Genomic DNA, 16,170 nt, shown 5'->3' with positions numbered 1-16,170 from the left:
ATAGCTATTTAGCTCAGTAGTCTTTCATTATACCTCAGATTTGTGATGAAAGTTTAATGAAATTAAATTGAGTAGCTCAAAAGTATATGGTTCGTAACATTCAGTGTCATTTATAGTCACTGGTTGACCCAGCCCTGCTAGTACCACACCTGGCAGCTGTCAGTTATGTGCTAAGCCTGTGCTGTTTGCTAGGCGCTGTGCTCGATGATAAGACAGCACCCCGCCCTCTAGAAACTCAAACAGCCAGTTACAAGGTAGTAGAAGGAAAAACTGGAGACTCAAAAATGAACTACCAAGCTAAGGGAGAGCTTGGTCTGGGACTGGTGGGCAGTAATCTAAGGAAATGGCAGAAACAAGGCTGGAGATGTTCATCTATGGCTAAATTCAGGCCAGATTTTAAATACCTTGAATTTTCAGCTCAATAAATGCACTTGGCAAAAACCATAATATTGTTTGGCAGAGAAGTTAGAGTATACAAGAGTTTTTATTAAGCACTTTGCCTGGCAAAAGCACTTTGTTAAAGAACATATATGGGCCCCGCTTTCAGGAAGTAAGATCCCAGAATTTAAAAAGCATCCTCCATGTTGTCTTCTTAGATAAGCTGCCCACGGCCCTGGATCCTGGGATAGGAAGAGCCTGGGCGAACAGAGGCCAAGCCCTCTGCACTGTTAACCACAGTCCCCACGAGAGTTACGTCCAGTGAGACATACATAGTAGATGAATATTTGTGAAGTACGATTACGCAGAGGCCTTTTTTGCCTAATTTTAAACTTCATAATAAGCATCAGTTAATGAAGGTTTCCAGATACTTGAGGTGCTCAAGTAGGAGCAGCCATTTTCAGAGGAAGGATGTAAGGAATTCTGCCTCCTCACCACTACCAGGTTGGGATTAGAAGGCCACATGGACTGCCATATAAGAGTAAAACACATCACTCGTCTTGTTAAATGTCTTTTGGCTAGATGGGCTGATGTTAGGGCCTAGTTAAAGTGAAGCTATCCATTCTCATGCTTCAAGGGGAAATAATTGAATTTTTAAACCTATATAAGCTCAATAAAACAATCACGTTAAAAAGGATTTAAAAAAAAAAAAAGCATACTCCAAGATGCTGATTATTGTCTCAGAAGGGGTTCTATGGTGTCTGTACCCCCTTCTGCCACAGTCAGGACTGAGTACCTTGGGCTTCAGAGTGCCACTTAACTGGTTCTATTTCTATTTGTTATTTTATACAGTGGCATGATAATCTTTCCCCATTGAACTAGGATGCATCATTCAGGACTCTTCAGAGAGACAGAACCAATAGAATGCTTGTGTGTGTGTGTGTGTGTGTGTGTGTGTGTGTGTGTGTGTGTGTGGTGGGGACTGATTTATTTTAAGGAATTGGCTCACACAATTGTTGGGGCTGGCAAATCTGAAATTTGTAGAGCAGGCCAGCAAGTTGGAAATTCAGGCAGGATTTCGCTATTACAGTCCAGAGGCAGAATTCCTTCAACTGATTGGATGAGGCCTACCAACATTACCAAGGGTAACCTTCTTTACTTAAAGTCAGCTGATTGTAAATTTTAGTCGCATTTACAAAATACCTTCACAGAAACCTCTAGACTAGTGTTTGACACAGCAGCTGGTCACCATAGTGTAGCCAAGTTGACACATAAAATCACATAAGGTGAAAGCTTATCAATCAGTTTTTGCTAAACAGGTAAAATAAGTCAAGGCAAATAATTTTAGTCATTGCATTAAAAAAAAAAAAAAACCTATCATCCAGGTGAGAGTTGAGTACACATTACAGTTTTGGGAGGAAGAGGAAAGCACTGACCTAAAAAAGGTAGTCTTTCCTCCCAGCAGTACCTCTTAACCAAAGGTGTCACAGCTAAGTGATTCCAGAAAATTAGAAAAGAAAGAAATCTAGGAATGGATAGTGTGCTGCTTGCAAATGTGTGGGGCTTAGTCTTTGTTGCAAATGCAGTATCATCGTTGGAATTTAAGGGCACAGAGCCTAACCATCAGGAATTTTAATGTCTGGTAATGAAGCTGCAGAGAGGAGTTTCAGTTAAGACTAGATATGGGCTGGTGTCCTTACATGATTCTAATATCAACAGAACTGATTTCAGTTGGTTGCGGTTTAAGACAACTCTGAAAACATCACCATGTTTGAATAGGTGGAAAACATGGTAAACACAGCAGAGTGGAGCCCATTGTTGTGATTCACCCTCAGCGCACACTCTGTCGTGTCTGACTTGCAGTTATGCTTTTGTGTCTGCTTCAGTATCACATGAACCCTTCATTTTTTTTTAGAATGAAAACTTAATCCTTTATATTAAAAATATTTTTAAATGGCACCTGTTGATTTTTGGAGAGAAATGTGTAAGGGAAAGTGTACATACAGATGATAATGGGGAGAATTAGTGAGATTCTGGCTCAAGGAAGTTGATTCCTTGTGGTTTTAATAGGAGAGACATGCTTCAGCTTTTTCTCTTAGGTAAGTTATGGAAGTGTAATCACTTTTGGTCATACACTAAAATATTCATTTACATTTTCTTCAAAGCAAGTGTTTTTATTTATTTATTTAAATTTATTTTTTTGTTTTTTGTTTTTTTGGCTGCGTTGGGTCTTCGTTGCTGCACACAGGCTTTCTCTAGTTGCGGCAAGCGGGGGCTACTCTTCATTGTGGTACGTGGGCTTCTTACTGTGGTGGCTTCTCTTGTTGCGGAGCACAGGCTCCAGGCGCGAGGGCTTCAGTAGTTGTGGCACGCGGGCTTAGTAGTTGTGGCTCGTGGGCTCTAGAGCGCAGGCTCAGTAGTTGTGGCACACGGGCTTAGTTGCCCCGCAGCATGTGTGATCTTCCCGGACCAGGGCTCGAACCCGTGTCCCCTGCCTTGGCAAGCGTATTCTTAACCACTGTGCCACCAGGGAAGTCCCAAAGCAAGTGTTAAGTTTGGCCACTTACCAAATAATCATTTAAGGAAACTTGACTGTAATCAGAGATTGGAGAACAATCCTCATAGTCCATTAAAATTCTTTCAAGATATTTACCGTAAGTTATTTAAAGTTAGCAACTGTCACATTATTGCTATTAAATGTTGATGATTTGAAAGGAAATAATTATTCAGGATGTCCATTTTAAATGAAAATTAAATCATAACTTTACACTTGTACCTCTTAAGGAGAGCTGTTTCCCTCCAGTGTATTCTAGAAATATGTGGATTTTATGATTCTTTGAGAAATATAGGTACGTCAGAGTTGCTGCAGAAATAGAAAGTTCTTTCATGACATAAGCTTAGACAATCACTTTTCTTTTCAATAACTGATACCTCTATTTCATTTCGAAGCCTAGACATAAATATTACCCCCTTTTCCATTCATGTTTATTGTCATTATAACCTGTGAATTCTTTCATTTAACTTTTTCTGTTTCTAGTTTTTATTGTTAGACATGCCATTTTATTGTTAGACATGCCATGTTTGATAAGGTCTTTTATATATTTTTTTGCTCCAGCTTTATTTTGTTTATTTATATTTATTGAGTTAACACTGGTTTGTAACATTATGTAAATTTCTGTGCACAACATTATATTTCGACTTCTGTATACACTACAGCATGCTCACCACCAGAAGTTTCGTTTCCATTCATCCCCATACAGTTGACCCTCTCTACCCATTTCGCCCTCCCCTCATGCCTTCCCTTCTGGTAACCACCACTCTATTCTCTGTATCTGTGTGTTTGTTTTTGTTTAGTTTGGTTTGTTCATTTATTTTGTTTTGTTTTTGTTTTATATTCCACATGAGTGAAATCATACACTATTTGTCTTTCTCTCTCTGACTTATTTCTCTTAGCATAATACTCTCAAGGTCCATCATTCAAAAAGATATATACACTTCTTTGTTCACCACAGCATTATTTACAATAACCAAGATATGGAAAAAACCTAAGTGCCCATCGATGATGAATGGATAAAGATGTGGTATACATATACAATGGAATACTCCTTAGCCATAAAAAGATGGAAATCCTGCCATTTGCGACAACATGGATGGGCCTTGTTGTGCACCCTTCCTCCGTCAGCTCATTCACAGGGCATGGCTCTGTGGTGGGTAGGAGGGGTGCCTGTTTATCCTGGCACATTCCAGGAGCATCTGGGCACGACACTCAGTGAGAGACCTGGACTTGTGAAAGGTCGAGATAAGCTGATTCTTCATTTGAAGTTTATCTTCTTTATTAAAAAAAAAGTTTCTTTTAACTTTTTCCTGCTAACCTGTGTTAGGGTTAGAACAGTGGTTCTCAGCCAAGAGTGATTTTGTTCCCCAGGAGACATTGCCACTGTCCAGAGATTCTGGGTGGTTGCAGCAGGCGGCGTGCTACTGCCTCCTAGTGGGTGCAGGGCCCCACAGCAAAGGGTGCTGCTGCTGAGACGCCCTGGGCCAAAAGAATTTAAACCAGTCAGAGCCTTCACTAAGGCGGAGGATGCTGGCTTAAGCTGTGTAGAACTTTATTCAGCTGGAATGAATCCTAATGATCTCCTAGCTGAGTTTTTATTTCTTAAAACTGAAAGCTTAACAAGAAAGCCTGATAGATAAAACAGAGAAAGGTGATGCTTCTCACTTGATGGGCAGCGGGAGTGGCAAATTGGGGTTACCCATGCCCACAGGACTTGGAAGAACCCTCAGGACCTCAAGGAACAGAACCTGAAAAATACTGATCTAGTCCAAACTCCTTATTTTATATATGAAGAAACTTAGGGCTGAGACGTAAAATGATGTGTCTGAGATCTCATAGTAAGTCACTGGCCAGGAATCCAGTTATTGGACTGACCCCCAGCCCTCCATTCTTTTTACTCCATATTAAGAGCACAGAGGGGAAAGAGGATTTCTTCCCATGGCTTCGGAATATTGTTTCTCACGGGATTCCAGGATGCTGAGCTATGTCTAAACAATCATTTGATACAAAATCTATGGGGGAGAAAGCATCATTTTAGCACTTGTTTTCCTTATAGCTGCCTAATCTAGCCTTCTTTTTTGTTGTTGACATTTATTGATTTTTTTCCATCGTAGCGTCACAGATGCTCAAAGCTTAGTGATCTGGTCATTTTCTAGATGCAGTCTAGAGATGTGAAGTTGACTTTCTCAGTGTCTCACAACAAGTTCATGGCTAGCTGAATTGCCTAGAGCCCAGACCCTGGACTCGTACTATAGTCGTCTCCAAGCCTCCGCCTTAGAATGCCACCAGCCGCATGTACATAAAGAAAAGAAGCTCATGCTCCCTCTTTCAAAAGAGATCTCCAAAACCTTGTGAAGGATTGTAAGATAAAATTTAAGAATCATTTCTTGAGAACAATTTTCTCTAACTGCTGCCCGCTGTTGGACCCCATGACCTTTTTCTTTGCTCTTTTCCACTTTCCTTTTCTGCCTTAAATCTCTAGTGTAATTGTTCTGTATGTTAGTATGAGAAAAGCGATAATTAAAATATCACAGTGTCACCTTATATTTGTTTAGAGCTTGATACTTTTAAGATACAATTTAAATTTTTTTTTGAGGTGGAACATACAGTAAATGCACAAATCTTAAATGTGTACACTGATAAATTCTTACATGCTCATATATCTGAGTACCCACCACCCAGATCAAAATAAAGAGCATTTCCAACACCTCAGAAGGCTCCCTGATGACATCTGTCACTTGAGAGTCATTTTGCCTGTCTTAACCTTCACATAATTGGAATCATGCCTTTTGTGATTCATCCATGATGTTAAAATTGTTCATTCTTTATTATAGCTAGGTAGTAATACAGCCACTTTTATGGCTGTACCACAATTTATTCATCCATTCTCCTAATGATGGACATTTGATTGTTTCCAAACTTTGGGAATTGTGAATAAAAATGCTGTGGGTATTCTTATACCTATCATTTGGTAGACATGTATTGGGTGTATTCCTAGGAATTGGAACATCAAATCTACCGTACCACAAAGCATTTTTGTATACTTTATTTTACCTGAGAAGCAATACAACCCCATGAAATAGATAGGGTCAGTAGTAGTATTCCCATCTTATTTTGGGGGAAGACTAGTTATAGAGAGGCCAGGTGGCTTGCCCAGGGTTACTGAGGAATGGGCAGTGCTTAGGTTATGGTTCTTTCCTCCACACTAGTTTGCAGGGTTTCTCTGCTGCACTGTATTGCCTTTATAGCATGAAAATAGCATTAATGAAGCCTAAGTGTGTGTCATTTTAGACAAAATACATGCAAACAGATTTTCATTCTTCCTGATGCTTTTGTGTATCTGGATTATGGGTGATTCTTTGGAATCACCTGATGGTGTTGGAATAAGCCCGGTGGAGGCCATGTGTTTTCAGTTTGGGGATTGGTAAGGGTCTGAGGACAAGCTGATTTTTAGTTTTTAGTCTTATGGAGGAATAGGACTGGAAGCTTCTACATAGAGGTTATTGTTGCAGTTTCTCTGCTTGTGGCCAGGATTGTATTTCGGTGTACCTGAGAAGTAGTAGTTTATCCATTTCATAAAGATCTCCAAGTAAGGAGGGTCTTTCTTGGTAACCCCAAGTAAATGATGGTGGTTTGAGGATGGAGGACTGTGTCACACAACTGTTCTTTCTGTTTATTCTCTGCTTTTTCAGCGTATCGCAGAGAGAAAGAACATAAGAAAAGTCAAGAGTTGACTTGTGCCCCTTTCGGCTGCGTTCAGAGAACCTGTTGCTTTTATTGAGAAAACAGGCCAGTCCTTATCTCTAGCTTCCCTGTCACTGCACAGCCTGGAAATTACTTGTAGTTAAAAACTCTGATGGTAAGGAGTGATATGTGTAAGAGATCAGCCTCGCCTGGGGCTTTGGGGAGGATAATGGATGGCAGCCCAGCTTTTAGCTGTAATTTGCTTGAGCAGAAATGTGAAGCAGATCTGTCAGGAAATCAGTTGCAGATGTTTAGCACTTGATGGAAATGGAAGTTTGTTTGCTGCCGTGCCTTTCTTCCTAGGAGCTTGGCCTCATCTCAGAGACATGCCATTTGTGTTTAATTGTATATACCATGGTCATACTGTGCAGACAGTCCTATCTTCATTTATCCTGTAATTGCAGTGTGAAAGGGGCTTTTGCAGGTGAGGAGGGAATGGGAATTAGAGCTTTTAGAGGCTGTGTGCCAAAAAGCATTAGGAATTTTCTAGATTCATCAATAAATACCTACCATGTGTCAGGTTTCTAAGGGATGATAAAAGATATAGTGGACTACAGAAACACTGAGACCATGGAGCTTGTGTTTGAAGGTGCCGGTCGTCTGTAGTCCCCCAGAGGCGTATGGTAAGACACAGCTCTACCTTTTATTCACTCCTCACCGGCTGGATCAGTCTTTGTCCTTTGCGCTGGTATTCTTGCTGCAGGGAGAACCATGTGGAGGTTAATGATCGTGAGTAGGAGAGGAGAGGAGAGGAACAAAATAAAAGTTACTTTTTTAATATTGATAATAATTAGAATCATAAGTAAAGGTTAATTTGGGAATCTAAGAGCAGGGTTTAAGCTTTAGATGTAAACCATATGCAAATACAGTATGAATTTCTTATTCATGTATCTCTATGTGGCCCTCAGACATCTTTATTAAAAATCAACCAGAATAAATAGAATTAATGATATGGGTGCTGCGTTACAGTTCTGTTCCAGGCTGTGTGCCCACTGCTAGCATTTTCTGTCCCCTAAACCGTAGGTGCCCAGCGCTGAGCACAGCCCGGTTCAGGGTCAACAGAGGGCTGTGGAAAGATTTATAAATGTCCTTAGAAGAAGATAAATTCCTTAATCTCTCAATCAAAAGTGAAGTTAATGAATGATGAGATGGTTTTGACTGAGGAGGAAAAAGTCCAGGAGGGAGGTTGAGTCAAAAACAAACTGTCAGGGACTTCCCTGGTGGTGCAGTGGTTAAGAATCCACCTGCCAATGCAGGGGACACGGGTTCGAGCCCTGGGCCAGGAAGATCCCACATGCCACGGAGCAACTAAGCCCGTGCGCCACAACTACTGAGCCTGCCCTCTAGAGCCTGAGAGCCACAACTACTGAAGCCCACGCGCCTAGAGCCTGTGCTCCGCAACAAAAGAAGCCACCGCAATGAGAAGCCCATGCACCGCAACGAAGAGTAGCCCCCATTCGCCGGAGCTAGAGAAAGCCCGCGCACAGCAACGAAGGCCCAACACAGCCAAAAATAAATTAATTAATTAAAAGAAAAAACCTGTCATGGCCATGTCCAAGGTGCTAACAAGGCCTGTTTATAGATCTTAGGTTTCCGAGGCCTCCATTATGTCCATTGTACCATAGATATCACAGGGATATATAGGGAAAGCAGTTCTTGCCATGCTTTCATGTCGAGAAAGTGAGGAAAGTGCGTATGAGTACACCTTTCCCTCTTGGGTGGAGCTACTACAGGAGCAAGTGGGCCGAAAGGCTCGCTCACCGCCTGCACGCTCCATGCACACGGACCCTGAGGGATGTTTGCCAGGAGCGGCGTGCCTCACCTCCCACCTCCCCTTTTAAAAACACTCACTCCTGCAGCCTTGTCTCTGCCACCATGTTATGTACTTATGCTACAAGAAGATCCACTCTGGTGTGAGGATGGATAAGTGGTTCATAGAAACTAGCTCTTAGGTGCAGTTACCACATACCTTAAAGGATAAGAGTGTCCACTGCTATCTCTTGGAGGGACAGGAGGGAGGGCAGGAATGTTCAGATAGTCTTCAAGGGCACTCACTACCCTTTTAAAATCTGAGTTGCATTCCTAGATCCTTGCAAACTTCAATTCAGGGCCCTTGCTTTTCTACCTATCTGCCTTTTAGAAGTTCCAAGTCTAGAACCCTGATGCTAAGCAGAAGTGTACACTACAAGTTTTCTCAGCCACCTTCCTGTTTTCAAACAGTTTCTAACAGAAATTTAAAGATTGCCAGACAAAGAATTGAACAGTCTCCCAAGCTCACCCATTTTTGTGTTTCACATCTCTAAAAGAAGTCCTTCCTTTTACCTTTTTTGTCCTCAGTGGAATTGAGGAATAGATGGTTATAATCTTTAAGTCCAGACACTTGATTCTTAATGCTTTCTTCAAAAGAGGCAGAGACATACTGGCTCGGGGTGTTTGGTTCTTTTCTGAACCCTCATGAGCCCACATACCCCCTGTGGAAGCAGAAATGGGAATGTCTGCTGTCCTCGGTGCCTGATGTAGGACCCTCCACATGCTCACTGCCTTGGCAAGCCGTGTCGTTTCCTCCCTCTTGTCAAGAACTTTCTCTGTGACTGGTTAGTGGACTATTCAACCTCAAAATTGATCCTCTCATCCAGAGCCAAATGAAGGAGCGTACGTCAAGATGATGTTTCTTTTGGGCCATTTGCATGCGTTCCTCCATTAAAGGAGGCAAAAACGTCCTTTTGGTATTGTGCCTGACTTCTATTCACAGTTTCTGGCCCCCAAAGAAAATCCAGATGAAGACACAGCAGCTGTATGTGAGGAAGGTGGTGATGTGGATGATTTGGTAAGTACTTTTAATATATAGCAGGTGTTCTAACTCTTGATCAATTTACATTCCCACCAACAGTGCAGGAGGGTTCCCTTTTCACCACACCCTTTCCAGCATTTATTGTTTCTAGATTTTTTGATAATAGCCATTCTGACGGGCGTGAGGTGATACCTCACTGTAGTTTTGATTTGCATTTCTTTAATTAATGATGTTGAACATCTTTTCATGCACCTCTTGGCCATCTGTATGTCTTCCTTGGTGAAATGTCTATTTAGGTCTTCCACCCATTTTTTAATTGGAGTGTTTTCTTTTTTGACATTGAGCTCCATGAGCTGTTTGTATACTTCGTAGATTAATCCTTTGTCTGTTGTTTCACTTGTAAATATTTTCTCCTATTCTGAGAGTTGTCTTTTTGTCTTGTTTATGGTTTCCTTTGCTGTGCAAAAGCTTTTAAGTTTAAGTCCCATTTGTTTATTTTTGTTTTTATTTCCGTTACTGTAGGAGGTGGGTCAAAAAGGATCTTGCTGTGGTTTATGTCAAAGAGTGTTTTTCCTATGTTTCCCTTTAAGAGTTTTATAGTGTCTGGTCTTACATTTAGGTCTTTAATCCATTTTGAGTTTATTTTTGTGTATGGTGTTAGGGAGTGTTCTAATTTCATTTTTTTACATGTAGCTGTCCAGTTTTCCCAGCACCCCTTATTGAAGAGGCTGTCTTTTCTCCATTGTATGTTCTTGCCTCCTTTGTTGTAAATTAGGTGACCATATGTGTGTGGGTTTATCTCTGGGCTTTCTACCCTGTGCCATTGATCTATATTTCTGTTTTTGTGCCAGTACCATACTGTCTTGATTACTGTAACTTTGTGGTATAGTTTGAAGTCGGGGAGCCTGATTCCTCCAACTCCGTTTTTCTTTCTGAAGATTACTTTGGCTATTCGGGGTCTTTTGTGTTTCCATACGAATTGTAAAATTTTTTGTTCTAATTCTGTGAAGAATGCCATTAGTAGTTTGATAGGGATTGCATTGAATCTGTAGAGTGCTTTGGGTAGTATAGTCATTTTCACGATATTGATTCTTCCAATCCAAGAACATGGTATATTTCTCCATCTGTTTATGTCATCTTTGATTTCTTTCATCAGTATTTTATAGTTTTCTGAGTACAAGTGTTTTAGGCAGGTTTATTCCTAGGTATTTTATTCTTTTTGTTGTGACGGTAAATGGGATTGTTTCCTTAATTTCTCTTTCTGATTTTTCGTTGTTGGTGTATAGGAATGCCAGAGATTTCTGTGCATTAATTTTGTATCCTGCAACCTTACCAAATTCATTGATTAGTTCTAGAAGTTTTCTGGTGGCATCTTTAGGATTTTCTATGTGTAGTATCATGTCATCAGCAAACAGTGACAGTTTACTTCTTTTCCAATTTGTATTCCTTTTTTTTCTTTTTCTTCTCTGATTGCCGTGGCTAGGACTTCCAAAACTATGTTGAGTAAGAGTGGCGAGAGTGGACATCCCTGTCTTGTACCTGTTCTTAGTGGAAACGCTTTCAGTTTTTCACCATTGAGTAGGATGCTTGCTGTGGGTTTGTCATATATGGCCTTTATTATGTTGAGGTAGGTTCCCTCTATGCCCACTTTCTGGAGAGTTTTTATCATAAATGTGTGTTGAATTTTGTCAAAAGCTTTTTCTGTGTCTATTGAGATGATCATATGGTTTTTATTCCTTAATTTGTTAATATGGTGTATCACATTGATTGATTGGCGTATATTGAAGAATCCTTGCATCCCTGGGATAAATCCCACTTGGTCATGGTGTATGATCCTTTTAATATGTTGTTGAATTCTGTTTGCTAGTGTTTTGTTCAGGATTTTTGCATCTATGTTCATCAGTGATATTGGTCTATAATTTTCTTTTTTTGGGGATATCTTTGTCTGGTGTTGGTATCAGGGTGATGGTGGCTTCATAGAATGAATTTGAGAGTGTTTCTTCCTCTGCAATTTTTTGGAAGAGTTTGAGAAGGATCGATGTTAGCTCTTCTCTAAATATTTGATAGAATTTGCCTGTGAAGCCATCTGGTCCCAGACTTTTTTGTTTGTTGGAAGATTTTTAATTATGGTTTCAATTTCATTACTTGGGATAGGTCTGTTTATTTTCTAATTCGTCTTGGTTCCGTCTTGGAAAATTGTACCTTTCCAAGGATTTGTCCATTTCTTCGTGGTTGTCCATTTTATTGGCATATAGCTGTTTGTAGTAGTCTCTTATAATCCTTTGTATTTCTGCAGTGTCAGTTTTGATTTCTCCTTTTTTGTTTCTAATTTTATTGATTTATGTCCTCTCCCTTTTTTTCTTGATGAATCTGCCTAAGGGTTTATCAATTTTGTTTATCTTCTCAAAGAACCAGCTTTTAGTTTAACTGATCTTTGCTATTGTTTTCTTCATTTCTATTTCATTTATTTCTGCTCTGATTTTTATGATTTCTTTCCTTCTACTGACTTTGGGTTTTCTTTGCTCTTCTTTCTCTAGTTGTTTTAAGTGTAGGGTTAGATTGTTTATTTGAGATTTTTCTTGTTTCTTGAGGTGAGATTGAATTGCTATAAACTTCCCTCTTAGAACTGCTTTTGCTGCGCCCATAGGTTTTGGGTCATCGTGTTTTCATTGTCATTTGTTTCTAGGTATTTTTTGATTTCTTCTTTGATTTCTTCAGTGATCTCTTGGTTATTTAGTAGTGCACTGTTTAGCCTCCATGTATTTGTGTTTTTTACAGTTTTTTTCCTGTAATTGATTTCCAGTCTCATAGCGTTGTGTTCAGAAAAGAAGCTTGATAGGATTTCATTTTTCTTAAATTTTCCGTGGCTTGATTTGTGACCCAAGATGTGATCTATCCTGGAGAATGTTCCATGTGCACTTGAGAAGAAAGTGTATTCTGCCACTTTTGGGTGGAATGTCCTATAAATATCAATTAAATCTATCTGGTCTGTTGTGTCATTTAAAGCTTGTGTTTCCTTATTTATTTTCTGTTTGGATAATCTGTCCATTGATGTAAGTGGCGTGTTAAAGCCCCCTACTATGATTGTGTTACTGTCGATTTCTCCTTTCATGGTTGTTAGCATTTGCCTTATGTACTGTGGTGCTCCTATGTTGGGTGCATAAACATTTATAATTGTTATATCTTCTTCTTGGATTGATCCTTTGATCATTATGTAGTGTCCTTCCTTATCTCTTGTAACAGTCTTTATTTTAAAGTCTATTTTATTGGATATGAGTATTGCTACTCCAGCTTTCTTTTGATTTCCATTTGCATGGAATATCTTTTTCCATCCCTTCACCTTCAGTCTGTATGTGTCCCTAGGTCTGAAGTGGGTCTCCTGTAGACAGCATGTATGTGGGTCTTTTTTTTGTATCCATTCAGCCAGTCTGTGTCTTTTGGTTGGGGCATTTAATCCATTTACATTCAAGGTTATTATCAATATGTATGTTCCTATTACCATTTTCTTAATTGTTTTGGGTTTGTTTTTGTGGGTCTTTTTCGCCTCTTGTGTTTCCTGCCTAGATAAGTTTCTTTAGCATTTGTTGTAAAACTGGTTTGGTGGTGCTGAATTCTCTTAGCTTTTGCTTGTCTGAAAAGCTTTTGATTTCTCCATCGAATCTGAAGGAGATCCTTTCTGTGTAGAGTAATCTTGGTTGTAGGTTTTTCTCTTTCATTACTTTAAGTGTATCCTACCACTCCCTTCTGGCCTGCAGAGTTTCTGCTGAAAAATCAGCTGGTAACCTTATGGGAATTCCTTTGTATGTTATTTTTTGTTTTTCCCTTGCTGCTTTTAATATTTTTTCTTTGAATTTAATTTTTGTTTGATTAATATGTGTCTTGGTGTGTTTTTCCTAGGGTTTATCCTATATGGGACTCTCTGTTCTTCCTGAACTTGGGTGACTGTTTCCTTTCCCCTTAGGGAAGTTTTCAACTATAATCTCTTCAAATATTTTCTCAGACCCTTTCTTTTTGTTTTCTTCTTCTGGGGCCCCTATAATTCGAATGTTGGTGCGTTTACTGCTGTCCCAGAGGTCTCTGAGATTGTCTTCAATTCTTTTTCATCCTTTTTTCTTTATTCTGCTCCTCAACAGTTATTTCCACCATTTTGTTTTCCAGCTCACATATTTGTGTTTTAATTTCTAACACACCAGCAGCTCTCTACACTATTATTTATTGCCATTATACTTGTAATCAGATAAGTAATTTCATAATGGATGTTCCTGTGCTCTATGGTTTTTTAAGTTTATTGTTCATTCAGTTTAATCCTCTCATTGAAGGACTAAAAAAGAGCTGGGGAAGGCTATTCCTTTAGCAGCAAAATGTCATAATTTACTGAAATTGCTCTCAACCAAAATAAGCAATACAATATGCGATTTGTGTGGGTTGACAAATAAAAACAGCTTTTAAAAAGCCTAATTCTTAAATGTTCTCAGTTCACTTTATGTAAACAAAATAGGCTGATAGGTATTTGGGGATTTCTGGATCTTATCACGCTGTGTCTGGATGCCTGGGAGGCTGTGTAGGGTATTGGTTTTTGTATCCATCTTTCATGTGTGGAAACTTCCTGCCTTTAAGCCTCACATGACAGCAGTCCAGTAAAAACTTTCAGCCGTTTTGTGGAGACGTTCTTAGGATTGAAATGAAGAGATACTTAGAATTTAACTCCTAAAATAGTTAGCAGTGAGTAAGTGTGCAAGTCCGTGCATGCCACCAGTGAAGAGAACCATTGTCACTATGGTTCTCTCCCCAGAGAAGCAGTGTTCTGGAGTTGGCCTGCTTCCTTTCTAAATTTGTTGTTCCTGTTTACAGCTGGACTTGATATAGCTCATGGATGTGTGGGGAATCTACAAGAGTTGCTATCACTGTGGTGCTGAGAGTTCTATACAGAACAACCTGAAGGAGGTCATTCAAGTAGAACCAGAAGCTCTGGAGATGGTCCCTGCAGATTATACAGAAGTGAAAAACCTAATTCCCTGTGGAATGAATACAAACGTATATAAGGGATAATTTAGACCCCATACAAGTTAATAAAGAGTCATTATTTTCTGATCGGTGTATTATTTTGTGGTCTTATTGATCTCAGTGTATTACGCACGTGCTTTGAAGTTACTGGAAAATGGATTTCATCCCGACCTGGTATACTGTTGAGGATTGCAGGCCTCATGAAATTACCTCATCTAGGATGATGGCATGGTCACTGGTGAGTTTCTCAATACTCCCCATGAAATTATCTCATCTAGAATGATGGCATGGTCACTGGCGAGTTTCTCAGTACTCCCCATGAGGTCTAGTCCACTGTCTGATCCTCTAACAGCATCACAGCTTATTCTGATCAAATGGTGGCATTCGTTTCTTACCAACAGAAAGCTGGCTTTGGAAAATCATGGCCAGCTTTTTTTTTTTTAAGCGTTTTAGTCATCACATTACTTTGGCTGTACAACAGGGTGGGAGGGGGAGCACCGTTTCCCTGTGTACCCATTTTAAGTAGAGTTACGATGATGTGCTCATGAAGAAAAGATGCTATTTTGGCCCAGCCTCCGACATATCAGTGAACCCTAAAACAAAAACAAGCAAACAAAAACACAATAACTAAGAGATTCATCACCAGTTGTTAGGATTCTATCATTTCATTACACTCGCAGGTCTCAGAAAGTTTGGTTGTGTTAAAACACTTCTTCCTTAATTTCCCCATCTTTCCCAGCTCTACCCAAGTCTCCTTTCCTATCTCTCTGGATGATGTTTCCTATAATAAGAAAATAAGAAACCCTTATTTTTTTTCCTATCCTCATTTCTGCCCCAAATTCTAATTTCTCCTTCCTTGGTGTCACAAACTTCATGGTACCCAGTCTCCCATATCCTCAGCAGCCCCATAAATAGTCATTGATTCACTTTATTTTGCAAACATTAATATTAAAGGCATCAATGATTCATTCCTCCTGTGGACTGCTGCTCATTACTAATTGCGAAAGAATTCTTCAGTATTGTGCTGAGAATTAAAAACCCTCTGTGCTTTGATTGAAAATGGAACTCCGTGAAGAGAGAGGGGAGTTGTTTACTCTGGGCCTTTAGGACGTCCCATTATACTATGTATACTTCAATCAATCTTGACATACAGTTTGCCCATTTAAAGCAACCCCAGTGAAGGATATCATATCTTACTGTCCAGTTGGATAGTTGAGGCCCAGGGGAGCTTTGTGACTTGGACAAAACGGAGACATTTGTCAGAATCAAGAGGGCAAACTTTGTTCTCTAAATGCTTCGTTATTCACCTCGGATCCTCCTGGCAGCGTGAATCAGTTCAATGCATGTGGCCTCATAAGCATCCCTTGTCTTCAACAGTTTGGGGAATTCTTTCTTGGAAACATCAGTCCTTCTGTCAAACCAGGAAAAGTTTGCATCAGGTTAGTCTTTTGTGATACTTTTTGATTTCTGTTATAACACCGTGGGATTATTTGTGCTTCCCCTAACCCCACTTTTACCTAAATTATCTTAATACCCAAAAGAAGAAGCAAGTTTAACAGGCTAGGGAGAGAAAGGACTAAATTAGCCATGTAATTTCTGAATCTGTTTCATGTAGGCAGAGTATCCGTGCTGTGTGGACTTGTTCAGAACCTACTGTTTTGAGTAAGGGGCATCATGTTTTAGATGAACACACCAAGGT

General features: G+C 39.8%; 1 protein-coding gene across 1 annotated transcript in view; it reads left to right on the top strand.

Moving 5' to 3' along the window:
- XRCC5 (X-ray repair cross complementing 5) overlaps positions 1-14,558 on the top strand; it is a 97,327-nt gene extending 82,769 nt beyond the window's left edge. Inside the window, exons 20-21 of the mRNA XM_082397665.1 lie at positions 9,429-9,503; positions 14,319-14,558. Of these exons, the coding sequence (XP_082253791.1) occupies positions 9,429-9,503; positions 14,319-14,333 (90 nt within the window). The 3' untranslated portion in view covers positions 14,334-14,558. The remainder of the gene's footprint in view (positions 1-9,428; positions 9,504-14,318) is intronic.
- Positions 14,559-16,170: the final 1,612 nt, after the last annotated feature.

Source organism: Balaenoptera borealis (assembly GCF_965194805.1).
Source record: "Balaenoptera borealis genome assembly, chromosome: 6".
Taxonomy (NCBI): Eukaryota; Metazoa; Chordata; class Mammalia; order Artiodactyla; family Balaenopteridae; genus Balaenoptera; species Balaenoptera borealis.
Note: the sequence above shows the minus strand (reverse complement) of the source record. Positions and strands in the feature narration are given on the sequence as shown.